The sequence below is a fragment of the Ischnura elegans genome, chromosome 3 (assembly GCF_921293095.1).
Source record: "Ischnura elegans chromosome 3, ioIscEleg1.1, whole genome shotgun sequence".
Classification (NCBI taxonomy): Eukaryota; Metazoa; Arthropoda; class Insecta; order Odonata; family Coenagrionidae; genus Ischnura; species Ischnura elegans.
In genome coordinates, this window is record NC_060248.1 from 136410699 (window position 1) to 136426944 (window position 16246).

The 16246-nt window shown below is 40.0% G+C and overlaps 1 protein-coding gene across 1 annotated transcript in view; it reads right to left on the reverse strand.

Annotated features, from left to right (window-relative positions):
• Positions 1–2947: 2947 nt before the first annotated feature.
• Positions 2948–16246, reverse strand: part of LOC124156628 (zinc finger protein 784-like) — a 116858-nt gene continuing 103559 nt past the window's right edge. The window contains exon 6 of the mRNA XM_046531286.1: positions 2948–3331. Within this exon, the coding sequence (XP_046387242.1) occupies positions 3179–3331 (153 nt within the window). The 3' untranslated portion in view covers positions 2948–3178. The remainder of the gene's footprint in view (positions 3332–16246) is intronic.

The window sequence follows — 16246 nt, forward strand, 5'->3', positions numbered from 1 at the left end:
CTCACGTATGAGGAGACATACACTTATTTAACTATGATAGAGGCGTGCCTTAACTCCCGACCAATTACCCAAATGTCATCAGATCCTAATGACCTCAATCCATTGACTCCTGGCCATTTCTTAATTGGCGACGCACTCACTGCCATTCCTGACCCAAATATGATTGATATCCCCGTCAATCGTCTATCCAGATGGCAGCACGTGACCAGGATGCAACAGCATTTCTGGTCTCGTTGGCACAAGGAGTACCTGTCCAGCCTCCAGGTTAGACCCAAGTGGACCAGAGAGGCACCCAGCATGCAGCAAGGCGACTTGGTCCTTATCAAGGAGGACAATCTACCCCCTCTCCGGTGGAGCCTCGGTCGCATCGTGCAGCTCCACCCCGGTGAGGATGGGGTTTCGAGAGTGGCAACTGTGAGAACGACTACCGGGCTAATACGGCGGGCGGTCAACAAACTCTGTCCCTTGCCTAAAGAGGAAAGCTAACATTTGAACATTGAATTTCATTTTTGTATATTCCATTTGTATAAGTTTTATTTGCAGACTGAGAGAATCTTGTTTAATCATAAACTTTCATGATTTAATGGACTTATTTTCAGTTATCATTGTAAAGAGGTGACATTTTTTATCAAGTGAACTAGTGAATTATTGTGAGTGATAATTTATTAGTGAGAGTGTCAGTGATTTCATCAAGTGTCGTTTGTGTAAATATCGAGTGATATTTCAGTTTCCTTTTTCATTACTTGTATTTATGTGGAACATGCCACATGCAATGAAAGTGAGCCTTCATCACGGACAAAGAGACTTCATTTCAAAAGGCTCTCACTATGTTTGGCAGTTGTCTATTTATGTGTTTCTTCCATGCATGTGTATATGATGTATGTGTTTGTTTGTTTTGCACTCCCCCACACGCTCCACGCTCTTTATTGAAAATCACAGCTTTTCAAGGCGGGCGGAATGTTGGGTATTTCCCCCCCCACCCCTGCGGCGAGTGTGTCGCCCTCGGGATTTTCCAAGGCCCGGCGAAGTCCCTTTCGGCCCCCTTTCTCTTGGTCTCCGCTCGTCTCCGCCAAGGGGACTCGACTCACACCCTTTTGGAGTGAGAGAGTGCCGTTACTGAGGGTCAGTAACCCTCATACCCTAACATCGATGCCCTCGCCGACGGCGTGGGTGTTAGTCAGTGTTTTACCAAAGCCGGGAGCGTGTGGACGCGGAGTGTTCAGCGTGCGCTTCCCCGCGAGTTGCGCGCGAATAAACTAAATTTGATTGAAGGTGTCCTCGCCTTTCATTTCATCATAACCCGGGGCACACGTCCCCGCGCGCATTTCTTCTGTGCCACCTTCGGGCCGGATTGCGCGAACATTTTTGTGACAGTAAACCATCATTGCAGTGGCACAGCGAGGGGGGGGGGGATAAACCCCCCCCCCCAGAGCTCAGAGAATTTTTTATTTCAATCTATTTTACTAAACTGTATTGGTATTACTAATAGAATAGTGTAAGGATTAATAAAAACATCCCTCAGAAAGCTGTAAAACGCACCATTTTGAACAATTTATCTTAAAATTCTGCAATTTATTAATTTCGCACCTACCGCATATCCTGGTGGGTAATCCATATCCCCACACATCTCGGTATTAGTTGCACCTAAACCTCCCCCAGCCTTAATTCCTAGCTGCGCCCCTGCATCATTGAACTGTGATATCTTGATGGATGAGCCAGCATGTTTACCTGCCCAATTGTGGGATAATTTAGTGGAGTTAAATAATAATATAAACGAGAGGAAAGAAGAAAGGTCAGCTCTGGTATGTATTTCTTTTAAATATTGAATCACACCAGGTAATATGAATTTCTAGTACATTTTAAAGGAAATTTTGAGCATTAATAACCTTCGAGGAACTGGTTTTCCATTGGTTTTCTTAAGAAATGTGTGCCGTTAGATATGGGTTAGACATAAATTTTCTATTGAGTTAAAAACTAAAATTATCTTTCTCACTTTTCAGATGAATTTTTTTTTGTAAAGGTTGGAAACAAATAGGCTGATTTTCCGTCACCTGTTCGCTCAATATTGCGTCACCTGATGGTTGTGGAGCTTCAGAGAAAAGTTTTGTGGATGGGTTCCTCGAACAGAAACTCTATGCAAACCGTGCTAAGATGTGCTGGTTCAGCTTTTGCAAAGTAAGTGTACAAATGGTTTCAAATTTTAAACACAGGGGTCGGAAAACCAATGGCTGCCCTTATTGGCCTGTGATAAAAGTTTGTGCATCCTGCACTACTGATAGCAGTTCATTACTTTACCAGGCACTCAAAATAGTGAAAGTCCACACTGAGAGTTTGCTTAATTTTGTTTGCTATGTAAGCATCAAAATATTTCTTGAATGGTCAATGATATAATACCAGGTTTTATCATGCAGCCTTCACTTGATGTCTCAAAGCATGGGTGACCGCGGCTTAAGCATATAGTCCAGAAAGTTTTCTAATGAAAGGTTAAAAAATTTTCAAGGACATTACTGTCAAAAACGAAAAAAAGTCTTCTTTACGTCTTCGTTACAAAAAACTATTTTATTCGTCTTCTATATCCCAAGGCCGTACAACAATCACTTTTTATATTGGCAACGTAAATAAAAAACAATACAAACATTCATCATCACCCTAGTCAGCACAAAAGATATTTTACCCCATTGTTACCCAAATTTTACACGGGTAAAATTGTGGTAAAAGATGGGTAACCTGCATGGTAACGAGTAAAATATCTGTAAATTTAAGTGGTAAAATTCGGGTAATTTCATGGTAAAACACGGGTAAAATTCGTACTTTTTCCGGGTAAAACTTCCCGATGCGACATCAGAGCCATCTGTGGAGCTTCAGAGTAAACATGACGACACTCCCTCTATCGGTGCTATTGTGAACTAACAGTACCTAATGGCAATGCGCTATAGGCATTCATATGCACGATAAATGAACGAAATCGACATTGGTATTGAAAAATAACTGTTTATTGAATGACGAAAAGTAACTACATATACAAACACGACATATATTAGGAGATAACCACTTGGTGAAAGAGAAATAATAACAAAAATAAAACCCACATTCACGAGGACATACGTACTCGAAGAAAGAGAGATGACTGAAATAAATAACAGTTATGTTTTAAGTGGAATTGCCAATTTGATTACTCTTAAAATAGAAACAATGTTAAACTTAGAACGAATTTCCTTCCGTTAAGCACTTGGTGACAACAGCTTCCACACCGAACTCCTAATGGCATGCTTACGAGGAAACAATTCACCCAAACGAGAATCCTAAAAACTGCTTTTCCAAAGTTTTTCACCTGAAATTTTCAATGAAATCACTGTAAATAAAGAGCTCTATACTTTAGCAGAGGTTGAGGGAACCAAATTTCAGTTATATTGGTTATTAAAAAGTATATTGCCTCACCACGGCGTCACAACAAAAAGTGATGCAGCTCTCTGGTTAAATTTTCAACTGAATTATATTCAACTATTTTCAGCATTGTATCAGGCAACTTAGTTTAGCTTACTTCATGCTCCAGTAATAGATAGAAATTATAATTACCAGGCACGTTACTTCGGCACATGTATACAGAATACTATAGTCGCGTTCATGTTCCTCCTTCATTGTTTACTTGTTCACTCGTACGTTACAGTCCACTAGTCGCAAATCGCAGAGGATCCAGAATAGCCAACTGTCAAGATTTGAACTCGACCTTTCATAAAATTTAAACGAAAATAATTATCCGATGAAAATTAGTACTCTCCTCTATTTATTTACGAAAATAATCTGGTAATTTTTAAGTAATTGAATTTTTGTTAATGACCATAGCCTTTCATCGATAGCGTGTAGGTATATAAAGTGAAACTATTAGCAAAAATAAATCGAAAACAGTTTGCAAAATATCACTACAGCGTTGCTGTGGTTATATTGAACTTTGAAGGTCCTTGAACGTAAAAATGCAAAACTCTACAAAATATTAATTTTCACATTACAACACCTCCCCTCGTTCGAGGATGATGGAAAGGAACACAAAAAACATCATACATAACTTCGTAACTTTAGTTGTGAGTTTCTTACTCCAACTTAATTATGCCCATTTCTTTGGCAAACAATAATGTCTTAGGTCCAGACAAACTCTTTGTCAAACAGTCTGCAATGTTACTATCAGATTTCACATATTTCAATGAAATCTCTCCCTCCTTCACAGCCTCTCGGACATAGTTGTATTTTACCAAGGTTCTTAGACGGTAAGGTTGCCTCATTCGTAACTGCGCATGCGCCAGCAGAAGTCCCGTTACGTCACGGTAGACCCAACTTCCAGCGCCATTTCAAATTCTAGCCTTTCCGCGGGCCTAACTGCTTACCGCAGCGAGTTCTTGAATTTACCCTCTATCGAACACTATAAGCCGAATTTTAAATTGAAGGCCGATTTATGAAAATAATGATGATAAGATTTAAAAAAAAGATAAATTCGTGTATTCAGACGCCATAATTTCCTGATGAAGTGATGAAATGGGAAGGTGTGCGAGTTGATTCCGTGTCCACACTTCCTTCCTGTAACTCTCAAAACACTGTTTTCCTTGCTACTTCCGCAATATAATTTAAACTTAGATTAATATGGCTGGGAGGAAAATACGCAAAAACCAAATTAGTTGCTTCAAAAAATTACAGTTCTGCAACTTTTTAAATAGAAATTATGCTCGTTTTCATTCTTCGCCGGGCTTTGAAAATACAGACTGTCCCAAGGGTCGTGTGTCATTTTTGACCTGTAAATTTAGTAACTTTGCATGGAGCAATGTTCATTAAAATTAGCATATGTACTTATGGGAAAAAGTCCTAAGTTTTGTTGAGTGTAAAAAAATTTTTACAATTTTGACCTTTTGACCTCACAATGTGGGTCCAAACCAAAAATCTCAACTTGCCTTAATTTCAATGTTTAAAAAATCGAGATAGAAAAAAGTCTGAATTTCATTGACCAAGATGACTATTCTTAGGTTTTCGGACACGAGAAACCCGAAAATAATACTTTTATTCACGAAAATTCAACTGTTGACCCAGTAAGGTCACCGTCAAGGTCACAAAGGTGGCAAAAAGAATAGTATACCAACAAAGGTGTCGATCCATGGGTTTTATAGGGTGCCCAAGTCATTGGTAAAGTCCAAAAACCCTTATTATTCACTAATTGACCTCCGAGGGTCACAATGGGGGTCAAAGGTCATAGAGTTTAACGTCGGGCCATCATGACAACCAACGTGTCAAACCATGGGTTTTGAAGGGTGCCAAAGTCGGTTAGGCAGTTCATAGATCCGTAGTGTGGATTTTTAGACCTCCGAGGGTCACAATGGGGGTCAAAGGTCATAGGGTTAAACCTCGGGCAATCATGACAACCAACGTGTCAAGCGATCGGTTTTGGAGGGTGCCAAAGTCGGTTAGGCAGTTCATAGATCCGTATTGTTGATTTTTTGACCTCCGAAATTCATAATGGGGTCAAAGGTCTTAGAGTTAAACCATAGAGTAAGAAAGTATGCAACGCGCTTACCATCCCTTCCTTCCGAATTTTTTCCATTTCCTCGCAGTCTTTTCCAACAGGCCCCCCGTGCTCTCTTACTTTAACGCCGCAGTTGATTATTTATTTCTCTAAATATTCTTTTGATTTGTCGCCCAAAGTGTAAGACAAAACTCCGTTTAAAAAGATATTGGCTATGTCCAAAACCTTAAGGTAAAAAATAAAAGCAATGGATGAATCCAGCTTTTATTTTGATTGTATCAAGCAATCTGATAAAAATTTGACGATTTTAGAGAAATATCATAAAACGATAACATTAATAGGATAATAAACTGAAATGTGAACATGGAGTTTTCATTGTGCTAGTCAACCATCCAATTGTAGATATGGTTTCGATTGCCATGCTCTTCTTCTTTTGAAGCTCCTGCAACATTACACTTTCTAGGTCTTCCAGTTTAGAATTTTTAAATTCGTTATAACGCACACCTGGAATTTTCTAGTACACGCTGCGCGGACAATAGTGCGCGGACACAGCGTCGGGAAAAAGGATGTCTAGGGAAATAAATAATCAACAACGGCTCGAAACTAAGAGGGCGGGGGAGGCTTGTCGGAAAAGACAGTCGATATGTGTACTACCACCACTCACTTGGTCACCCTTCTAAACCTTTGGCTGGGGACATTAGTTTTCCTATTACTCCAAAACATACCTCTATGACCTTTGACCCCCATTATGACCCTCGGTGGTAAAAAAATACACAATATGGATCTACGAACAGCAAAACTGACTTGGGCACACTTTAAAACCCATGGTTCCACACTTATGCTGTCATATTGGCCCGAGGTTTAACTCTATGACCTTTGACCCCCATTGTGACCCTCAACAGCAAAAGTCTATGAGCGGATCTATGAACTGCCTAACCGACTTTGGCACCCTCCAAAACCTATCGTTTGACACGTTGGTTGTCATGATTGCCCGAGGTTTAACCCTATGACCTTTGACCCCCATTGTGACCCTCGGAGGTCTAAAAATCCACACTACGGATCTATGAACTGCCTAACCGACTTTGGCACCCTTCAAAACCCATGGTTTGACACGTTGGTTGTCATGATGGCCCGACGTTAAACTCTATGACCTTTGACCCCCATTGTGACCCTCGGAGGTCAATTAGTGAATAATAAGGGTTTTTGGACTTTACCAATGACTTGGGCACCCTATAAAACCCATGGATCGACACCTTTGTTGGTATACTATTCTTTTTGCCACCTTTGTGACCTTGACGGTGACCTTACTGGGTCAACAGTTGAATTTTCGTGAATAAAAGTATTATTTTCGGGTTTCTCGTGTCCGAAAACCTAAGAATAGTCATCTTGGTCAATGAAATTCAGACTTTTTTCTATCTCGATTTTTTAAACATTGAAATTAAGGCAAGTTGAGATTTTTGGTTTGGACCCACATTGTGAGGTCAAAAGGTCAAAATTGTAAGATTTTTTTTACACTCAACAAAACTTAGGACTTTTTCCCATAAGTACATATGCTAATTTTAATGAACATTGCTCCATGCAAAGTTACTAAATTTACAGGTCAAAAATGACACACGACCCTTGGGACAGTCTGTATTTTCAAAGCCCGGCGAAGAATGAAAACGAGCATAATTTCTATTTAAAAAGTTGCAGAACTGTAATTTTTTGAAGCAACTAATTTGGTTTTTGCGTATTTTCCTCCCAGCCATATTAATCTAAGTTTAAATTATATTGCGGAAGTAGCAAGGAAAACAGTGTTTTGAGAGTTACAGGAAGGAAGTGTGGACACGGAATCAACTCGCACACCTTCCCATTTCATCACTTCATCAGGAAATTATGGCGTCTGAATACACGAATTTATCTTTTTTTTAAATCTTATCATCATTATTTTCATAAATCGGCCTTCAATTTAAAATTCGGCTTATAGTGTTCGATAGAGGGTAAATTCAAGAACTCGCTGCGGTAAGCAGTTAGGCCCGCGGAAAGGCTAGAATTTGAAATGGCGCTGGAAGTTGGGTCTACCGTGACGTCAAGCCAATGGGAGCCCGAGTCGCGAATGAGGCAACCTTTACTTTAAGAACCTTGGTATTTTACCACGAAATGTTTACTCCTCTCATTTACTATGTCATTATTGGCAATGTACCTATATGGCACCTTGGTTATCACAAAAAATGGTGCAGGTCTTTGGAATGAGGCTGCTTTGCTTCAATTCACAAAAAAAACGGCCTCATCCACTGGATTTCACACACACATTCATAAATAGCAACATACTCAGCATGCGTGCTTGAGGTGGCTATGCTTCTCTGCTTCCTACTTTTCCAAATCATTGCTCCACCTCCCAGCGTGATAACATACCCAGTGACAGACTTTCGATCATCTCTATCCCCTGCCCAATCTGAATCACAATAGCATGCAAAACCTTCACCTTTCCTGAAAACAAGTTGATAATCACATGTACTCTTTAAATATCTCATTACATGTTGAACTCCATTCCAATTTGTTACATAGTGGGGTTGCTACAGCATTGACTAAGTTTGCACACTGCGTTTGCAATATCTGGACGAGTATTGGTACTCAAGTATAACAAGATAGCACAAAGTAAGTGAGTTAACCGTTTCTTATGGTTTTCTTACGGAAAAAATTGATAAGCAGCTTATCGTAAGCTAAGGGACTTATATAAGGCAAGGGTAAGACGTTAGGGGCGTTTAGGTAAGGAATGCCGTCAAATATCCTCAGGCAATGTAAGTCACTTCTGTTGGAGCGCCAAAGGCGGCTGAACAGCGTACTACACATGCTACGCGGCTCATCTTGACATGAATTTAAAGGCTATTGGGGAAATTTAGCGAGTTTTTAGAAGGGCTGAACAACTGATAACAGATTTTCCTGTAAATAGAAAAAAATTAATAACCGCAAGCAACCGGCTAGTGAAGATATAAAGCATAGTACAAGTACTCTATCCATGCGGCGGAAAGAAAAAAAAATAACGCCAGGATGTATCCGAACGTGCGACCGTCAGAACCGTAGTACTACTCGCTAACCACTACACCACGGCAGTTGTTGAGAACAGGTGGTGTAGTTACTAATTAAATATCCAATTATGTAAAATAAACTTGTTTGGCATGTGCATGAAAAACTGAATTTATTCAAGGTCCATACATTTTAACATTTATGAATTTTAAATTATGGTTTGATAACCCGACGACTACAATACGTATATTAGATGTTCCTTCCGGCATTTTTATATTATTCTACGTTGGTATTCTTGTGAAATTGTGTTTTTCTTACGACCTTCGTTAAGCTATCAGTTCATAAATGTGAATGATTTTCAAATTATGGCGGTATGATGTTATTTCTCCTCATAATATAGAAGCGCCAATAATAAAAACATTGTTTTAATGCATAAAGGCCTTAATTAACACTCTGTAACGATGGGATAATAACAGCATCTACGGAAGTGCTGAAAGTTTGGCATCCATTTTGCCATTACTCTGGATGTTTGTCGCCCTGGCCGTAAGAAACCCATAACAAGCTTACTTGAGAAGCGACTTCCTTATTTCTTCCTTTCACCTTATCTCAATGACTTATAATGTGCTAGCTGGGAAGCTGCCTATTGCACTCTGGTATTTCTCCTTGCAAAAAATTTCTCCTTCTCCTTTACTCTCAAAATTTGCACCTGCTTGTAGTGGACAAGAAACACCTTTACCTTCTAACATATAAAAATCTCTGAGAAAAGACATGACATACTTCTTCTGACTCAAAATGACAGTTCCCCTGTTTGGTCTGGTGAATTGGATGGACAAAAATGTGTTCACCATACCCAAGTCCTTCACCTGAATTAAGGATGCAATTTCATTTTTGAACACACCTACTTCTTCCTTCTCACCTATAATCAAGAAATCATCCACATATGTTCCAACAATTACATTGCTCCTTAAGTACACACAAGGGTCACTGATACATTTCACAAACCCTAACTCCACCAAAATCTTACTGAGAAACTCATACCAATTTCTCCCTGACTGTTTTAAACCATAAAGGCTCTTCTTCAACCTACATCCAGCTTGCTGTTTAAATAAGCCCCCACCACGTCTAGGTGATCTATTTCCCAATTATTTTCCACAGCAATATAGGCTAACAGACGAACTGATTTCCTTTCAACAACTGGACTGGAAGTGTCATGATAATTCACACCGTATGTTTGAGTAAAACCCTGAGCCACAAGTCTTGCCTTAAATCTTACAATGTTATACCTTCGTTATTCCTTTTAAGAGCAAAAACCCATTTACAGCCCACTACTTTCATATCCGGTCGTCTTCTCACGATGTCCCAGGTCTCTTGGCCTTCGATGTTCCGTAATTCTTCTTCAATGGCTAACCTCCAGTTGTCGGCTTGAGATCCTTCTATGGCTTGGCGGTAACTGGTTGGGACATCATCTTTTCCAAGGACAGAACGGGTGACGTTGCAGCATTCACACGGTCCTTTGGGCACCCGCTGCCGATTTGACCTCCTCAGGGCTTGAGGATTTTCCTGCTCTTGTTCCTCATTCTGGACCTGGGCCTCTATTTCTGCATTTTCCTCTCCTGGCCTCTGGGCTATGGCTTGTGGCATATGTGTCGGGAGGGCTGCATCAACTTCTTCTTCTTCACTCGATGTGTCTTCTATCTGGTCGCCTTTCTCACTGTTTACCTTTCTATGGAATGGGAACACAGTCTCATTGAATATGACATCTCGACTAATAATGACTTTCCTTGTATTGAGGTCCCACAATCTGTAGCCTTTGGTGCCCTCTGGGTACCCCAGCATCACTGCTTCCTTTGCTCTGGCATCTAGCTTGTCACCATGGACTACTCGATACCAAGCCTGACAACCAAACACCCTTAGGTACTGAAAATCCTTCTCTTCAAGTTCTCTTCCAAGCCACCTCTTTAGTGGAATTTCAGAATCTATTGCTGTTGATGGACAATGATTTCTTAAATGACATGCGGTTTTTAGGGCCTCAGCCCAAAAATGTTTTGGCATACCAGATTGTTGCAGCATAGCACGGATGGTATTCAAAATTGTCTGGTTGTACCGCTCGGCCAGACCATTCTGCTGAGGGACATATGGTGCAGAGAGACGATGTAGGACTCCACTCTTCTCAAGGTGTTTCTTGAATTCATTTGATGAGTATTCCCCACCGTTATCACTCTGGAACTCCTGTATTTTAGTTCCATGTGTGACTTCCACCATTTTCTGATATTTTATGAACTGCTCAGTGACTTCACTTTTGGCCTTCAAGGGAACTACAACAGTGAAATGAGAAAATTCATCAATAAAAGTGACAAAAAATCTGCAGCCACTCAAAGAGGCACAGGGCATAGGCCCCACGACATCAGAGTGGACCCTTTGGAGGACATGTGTAGTCTTACTGTCTTTTTCTCCATTGTAGGAAAATTTCAGTCTCTTAAACTTTCCCTGTATACATGCTTCACATTCTTCTTCTGTCTTCTTACTCATTAAGTTCCGCAATGGTTCTATCTTCATCATCCCTTCATGGTGCAGGTGTCCCAAACGGTTGTGCCATGTTGTTGCTGCAATTTTACATGCTTTCCTACCTTCATGTTCTTCAGCTTCTTTTCTTATTTGTGAAATAGAAGCACTCCCTTCAGTAGTGAGGTAATACAGGAAACCTACGCGATACCCCTGGAACAGAGTAGCTTCTTCGTCGCTAACAGTAGTCTTTCCGTCTCTCCTCACAATGGTCAAGCCCTTCTCTTCTAATTTCCCTTCCGAAATCAAATTGTCTTGGAGGCAAGGAATATATAACACATTAGTTAACTTTATTTTCCATCCACCACATTCATTCGACATCTGGATGGTCACTGATTCTTGACCTTCTATTTTTAGTGATGTACCATCACCCACAGTTACTTCTCCAGAGAGGGGTTTGAAATCAACAAACAAATCTTTCCTAGGGCTCATATGTGATCCGATGCTGCTGAATCCAGTATCCATATGCCGTTGTTTGCATGGTTTGGATTTCTTTGCATGCAGAGTACTTTATAGCCTCTTGATACTACTGATGCTGATGACTTCTTCTCTTCTTCATCTTGCTTCTGTATGGCAGGACAAAATCTTGCAGTATGCCCCTCCTTTCCACATGTGAAACAAATGTATCTCCTCCCAATAGGTTTCTTTGGAGCATTTTGTGATTTATTTTCACTGCTTACTTTAGGTCTGTTTGGCTTCTTCTTTACCTTGAGAACCTTGTGTTCTTCTGTCTTCGCGTAATCCTCATTTTTCATTCTCTTCTCTTCTAGCAGGAGTTGGGACTTAACATATTTGGATGTTATGTCTCCTTCATTTGTTCTGTAAATACTTCGTATAAACCCAGCATATTTTTCTCGAGGCAGACCCATGAGGTAGAACGCAGCCAGTGCTCTATCCGGGAGATTAATGCCACACTTAGTAATTTTACGGTTGTAATTCTGGATCTTGCTCATGTACTCCATCATGGAAAGGTCTTCCGTTTTTTCGGTATTTACCATTTCCTTTAGGAACATTATCTCCTGGAACACGTCGTAAGTGGTGCACATGTCTCTTAATGCCTCCCACATATCCTTCGCTAGGTCCAGTCCCACGATATCATCCAAAAATGAATCATCTACGTATTGTATGATAATGGCTCTGGCCTGTTGATTTTGTCGCTGACGGCGCCTAACCTCTTGTGGTGGGAGTTGGCTTTCGTCTTCCATTTCTATCTCGTTTCCATCACTGCCGAATGCTATGTATGGATGGAAACCTTTTACCGCTTCCCAACAATCTTTCTTCATTAAAAAAGCTTCAATTCTTACAGCCCATACATCGTAATTATCACTGTCGAGTATTGGGATACACGTCTTCTTTTCTTCCGCCATTTTTGATGATTCCGAACTTACAAAGAACAATTATGGGGTTCACTTCTTCTAACCTCAAACGTATTCGCCGTTCACACCATCAAAAGAAAACTTCGCTTCGCATCAACACTTAGTGTTTAAGTCTCATAATCTGTCAAAAACGAAAAAAAGTCTTCTTTACGTCTTCGTTACAAAAAACTATTTCATTCGTCTTCTATATCCCAAGGCCGTACAACAATCACTTTTTATATTGGCAACGTAAATAAAAAACAAAACAAACATTCATCATCACCTTGAACGTAAAAATGCAAAACCCTACAAAATATTAATTTTCACATTACAACAATTACATCATAATCTGAATCAAATCTATGGCATTACATTAATGCCTTGGCTTAGAAAATCTATGACTCTCATTATTTACATTTTTTGCAATTTTTCAATATCTATTTTATTTAACAATTTATTAGATTGAAATGAATATAATTCCAGCGAGCTTTCTACACCACCACTCGGTTCCTGAAGACGTAAAAGGCCGTGCGACAGGCCTGAAGGAATCTGTAAGCATAGCCAAGAAATGGTTTGGTGGGGCAGCAGATCGAGGTGGTGGACAAGGACGAAGGGGGAGAAAAGCAATTCCCAATTTTAATGCACACTGTGTGTATTTCATTGAGGCATTAATTATTAAAGACACGGAATAACATAATACATACATATTGAGTTCATTTCCATCCTTTGCCCTCAGGAGAATGTTTTCCAAGAGTTCTAACATCACCAGTGAAATTTCAATCAGCACCACTAATCCAAAACATGTAGCTGTATAGATGTGCAATCAGGTAATATTTAATTTCTGGCTAAATTAGTAATGTTCTTTCAACCAGGTGTTTGAAAGTCTCAGGAGAAAGTAATGCTTCTTGTACGTTGATGGGCACATCAATTCAGAGTATAACACTTAGGAAATAGTGATCTGCTTCACATATACATATGTTTTACAGAGATCAGCATGAAGGATTTGCATTAACTGCCTGTAGTGTGAAGTTTACTATTTCATGAAGATAAGTTAAAAACAATTATAATTTGCTGGCAAGGTAAAATTATAATTTGAGAATTAATAGCCTCTAATTTAGGGATAGGAGAACTCCCTAGTATATCAATATTCCATAATGTCGTCTAATATTAACAGCACATTTCATTATGGCACAATTCTGGCCAGCGGATGAAATTCCAAGTATGGCCACACTTTGGCCAGGGGGTCAAAACCATTGTGGGCCCATAATGGCCTAACACTGCTTGCCACAATGCTTGGCCACAGTTTAGCCGCATTATCTGTGTTGAATGGGCACGGTTCCTTCGGTTAATTCTGACCTTGCCGAGGAGGAAATTCAAAAATCGTATAAGCAGCATTCAGCTCTGAAGTTAAAGTCCCCTTTCCAGGCCCAAATGGTTGAAAGATTCGTGAAGGAGGTCACCCAAGCTTCATTGAAAGCAGCGATAGACAAGGAACGGCACAAAGAAATACAGAGAAAACTGGAAAACAGAGCGAAAATGCCGACCTTCGAAACCAAGTCTCAGTACATGCTGTACATAATTCTGTAGAGCAAGTAAGTTTTAAACATATCTGCCTGACTTAAATAATTGATAAAGAGGACATTGCTCACATATTGCTTCAGCCTCAATGTAGGCTGTCAACAACAAGTAAGTCTTTTGACCATGTAAAGCTGTGCCTTTTCAACCACCTACCCCGAGAGGCCAGAGACTGTTCATTACCCAAGTTTAAGCGTTGTCTCCACCTATGGATATGTAGCCAAGCTTTCTACTCTATGAATGAATTTCTTGAATGCTGTACTCAGAATTATATTATTTAGCTCTAGTATTTCATTGACTTTGACAAAGACTATTGCATTGTTTAACGTCGAATAAATCATTATTATTATGCCAATAAAAAGTGTATGTTAAGACGAGGTTGTTTTATTTTCTACCAATTTCTGCCACAAAACGAGTATTTGATAATTCCACAGAAAATACATATTTTAGCCTGATATAGACAATGCCTTCTCAACTTTATATACCAATGGATGTGTGGGTGGGGCAGCTCACTGTGTAGGTACCCCCATGGGGGGTGTTCGGTGTAGATAACAATATTAAACATTGATTTCAAATAAGAAATTCTTTCGTGGTTATTCCCACTCCAAAGATGCTAAAACACCAAAAGTTAGTTACACTAATGAAGAAGAGAAGCCTCATGAAAAACTTGACATGAAGACGTAACAACCTTATGCCAACCAATAATTATAGGCCATATCTAGAGACATGATGGCCTGATGAAGACAATCGTCGAGGGACAAGTAGATGGCAACATCAGAAAAGGAAGACCTCAAACAAAATAAGTGGAACAGGTAAAGGAGGATGTGAAAGAGAAGATATACAGGGTGTGGAAATATTAGCTTATATGTTGTAGAAATGCGTGGAGAGCTACATCAAACTAATCTCTGGATTGCGGAGCAGTGATGATGAAGGGCGGAGGTTTCCAAATCACTCTGGTCTCGCACAGTCATCTGCCCTTTGTAATTCACATTAAGGTCCACTCCCAATCTGTAGACACTACTTCCTTCACCGCCACTCTCTCCGGAATGTAATGTCTTCAGCAGCTCCACCCAACTCTGTGCACACTACTTCCAAATACTCCACCTCATCCATCCATCAGTTTCTCCTCGCACCCACCATACCATGCACTTTCTCTTTCACTCTCATTTTCTCCATTCTCTTGTACGTCAACATTTCAAAGGCCTACCCTCATCCTCATTCCTTAGAGTCAATGTTTCTACTTCTTAAGTTCCAAACTCATGATCAGACTCTTTCCAAACCTTTCATTTACCATTCACTCTTGATCTTCCGATAAACTCTTGTATCTATAAACACATCATAGATTATGTAAATCTATTCCTGATATCCTTACTTCTGTTGTTTCCCACTGATGAGTTGTCCACATAACAAAACTGTTTCTACAGCGTAAGTTTGTGACTTCTCGATCAATCTTTAGCCTCACATTCCTAGCTCTACCAGCCTGCATAACCAAATAACTCAGATTTCTTTTAATAAATCATAATGGTCCACTGTTTGTACAGCTTACCCCAACGCAACCACCAGAACCTACAAGAGGTATGCTGTAACAAACACCTTCATTTGTGATTTTTAACTAACTAGAACACCAAATTGACTGCTTTAACTTCAATTCCTGCCGTGGCTCCCTCATTAGAATTTCCTCCTCCCACATTTTAAACAGGGAAGGTGAGAGCAGAGTGCCCCCCCTGTCTCCTGCCTCACCCTATCCTTGCCAACCCTCTTTCTCCATTGACTACCCCTACTAGTGCAGTCTCAACCCCATTCCAATTCCAGTGTCCCTCCACCATTCCCATCCACCCTATCAAACGTAAGGATGAGTCTGTTCTTAAATTTTTTTATTCTCAGCACCAGTTCTTCACCATTGGTTCTCAATACTCGGTTCCAAGCATGTACTCTTATTATCTGAGTTAATGGCAAATTTAAAGGAACAAATCTATTCTTTTTTTGACAGAAATATTGCCTGCAGTACTGAACAGGTGTTCACTGAAAACAGTAGCGGATATTGACTTTGAAGGTCCACACAAAATATACTTGGAGCACAGTTAACATACTGCATGCATACTTAGCATATCATCATGATAGACAGTGAAACTCCTCCAACTTCTGACATCATCCGTTAATTTGTTGCAACTTGTAATGAGTCAATTCAAAATATATTCTGTATACGACAATGTAGCTTAAATTGACACCTTATCCGCATGCCTCA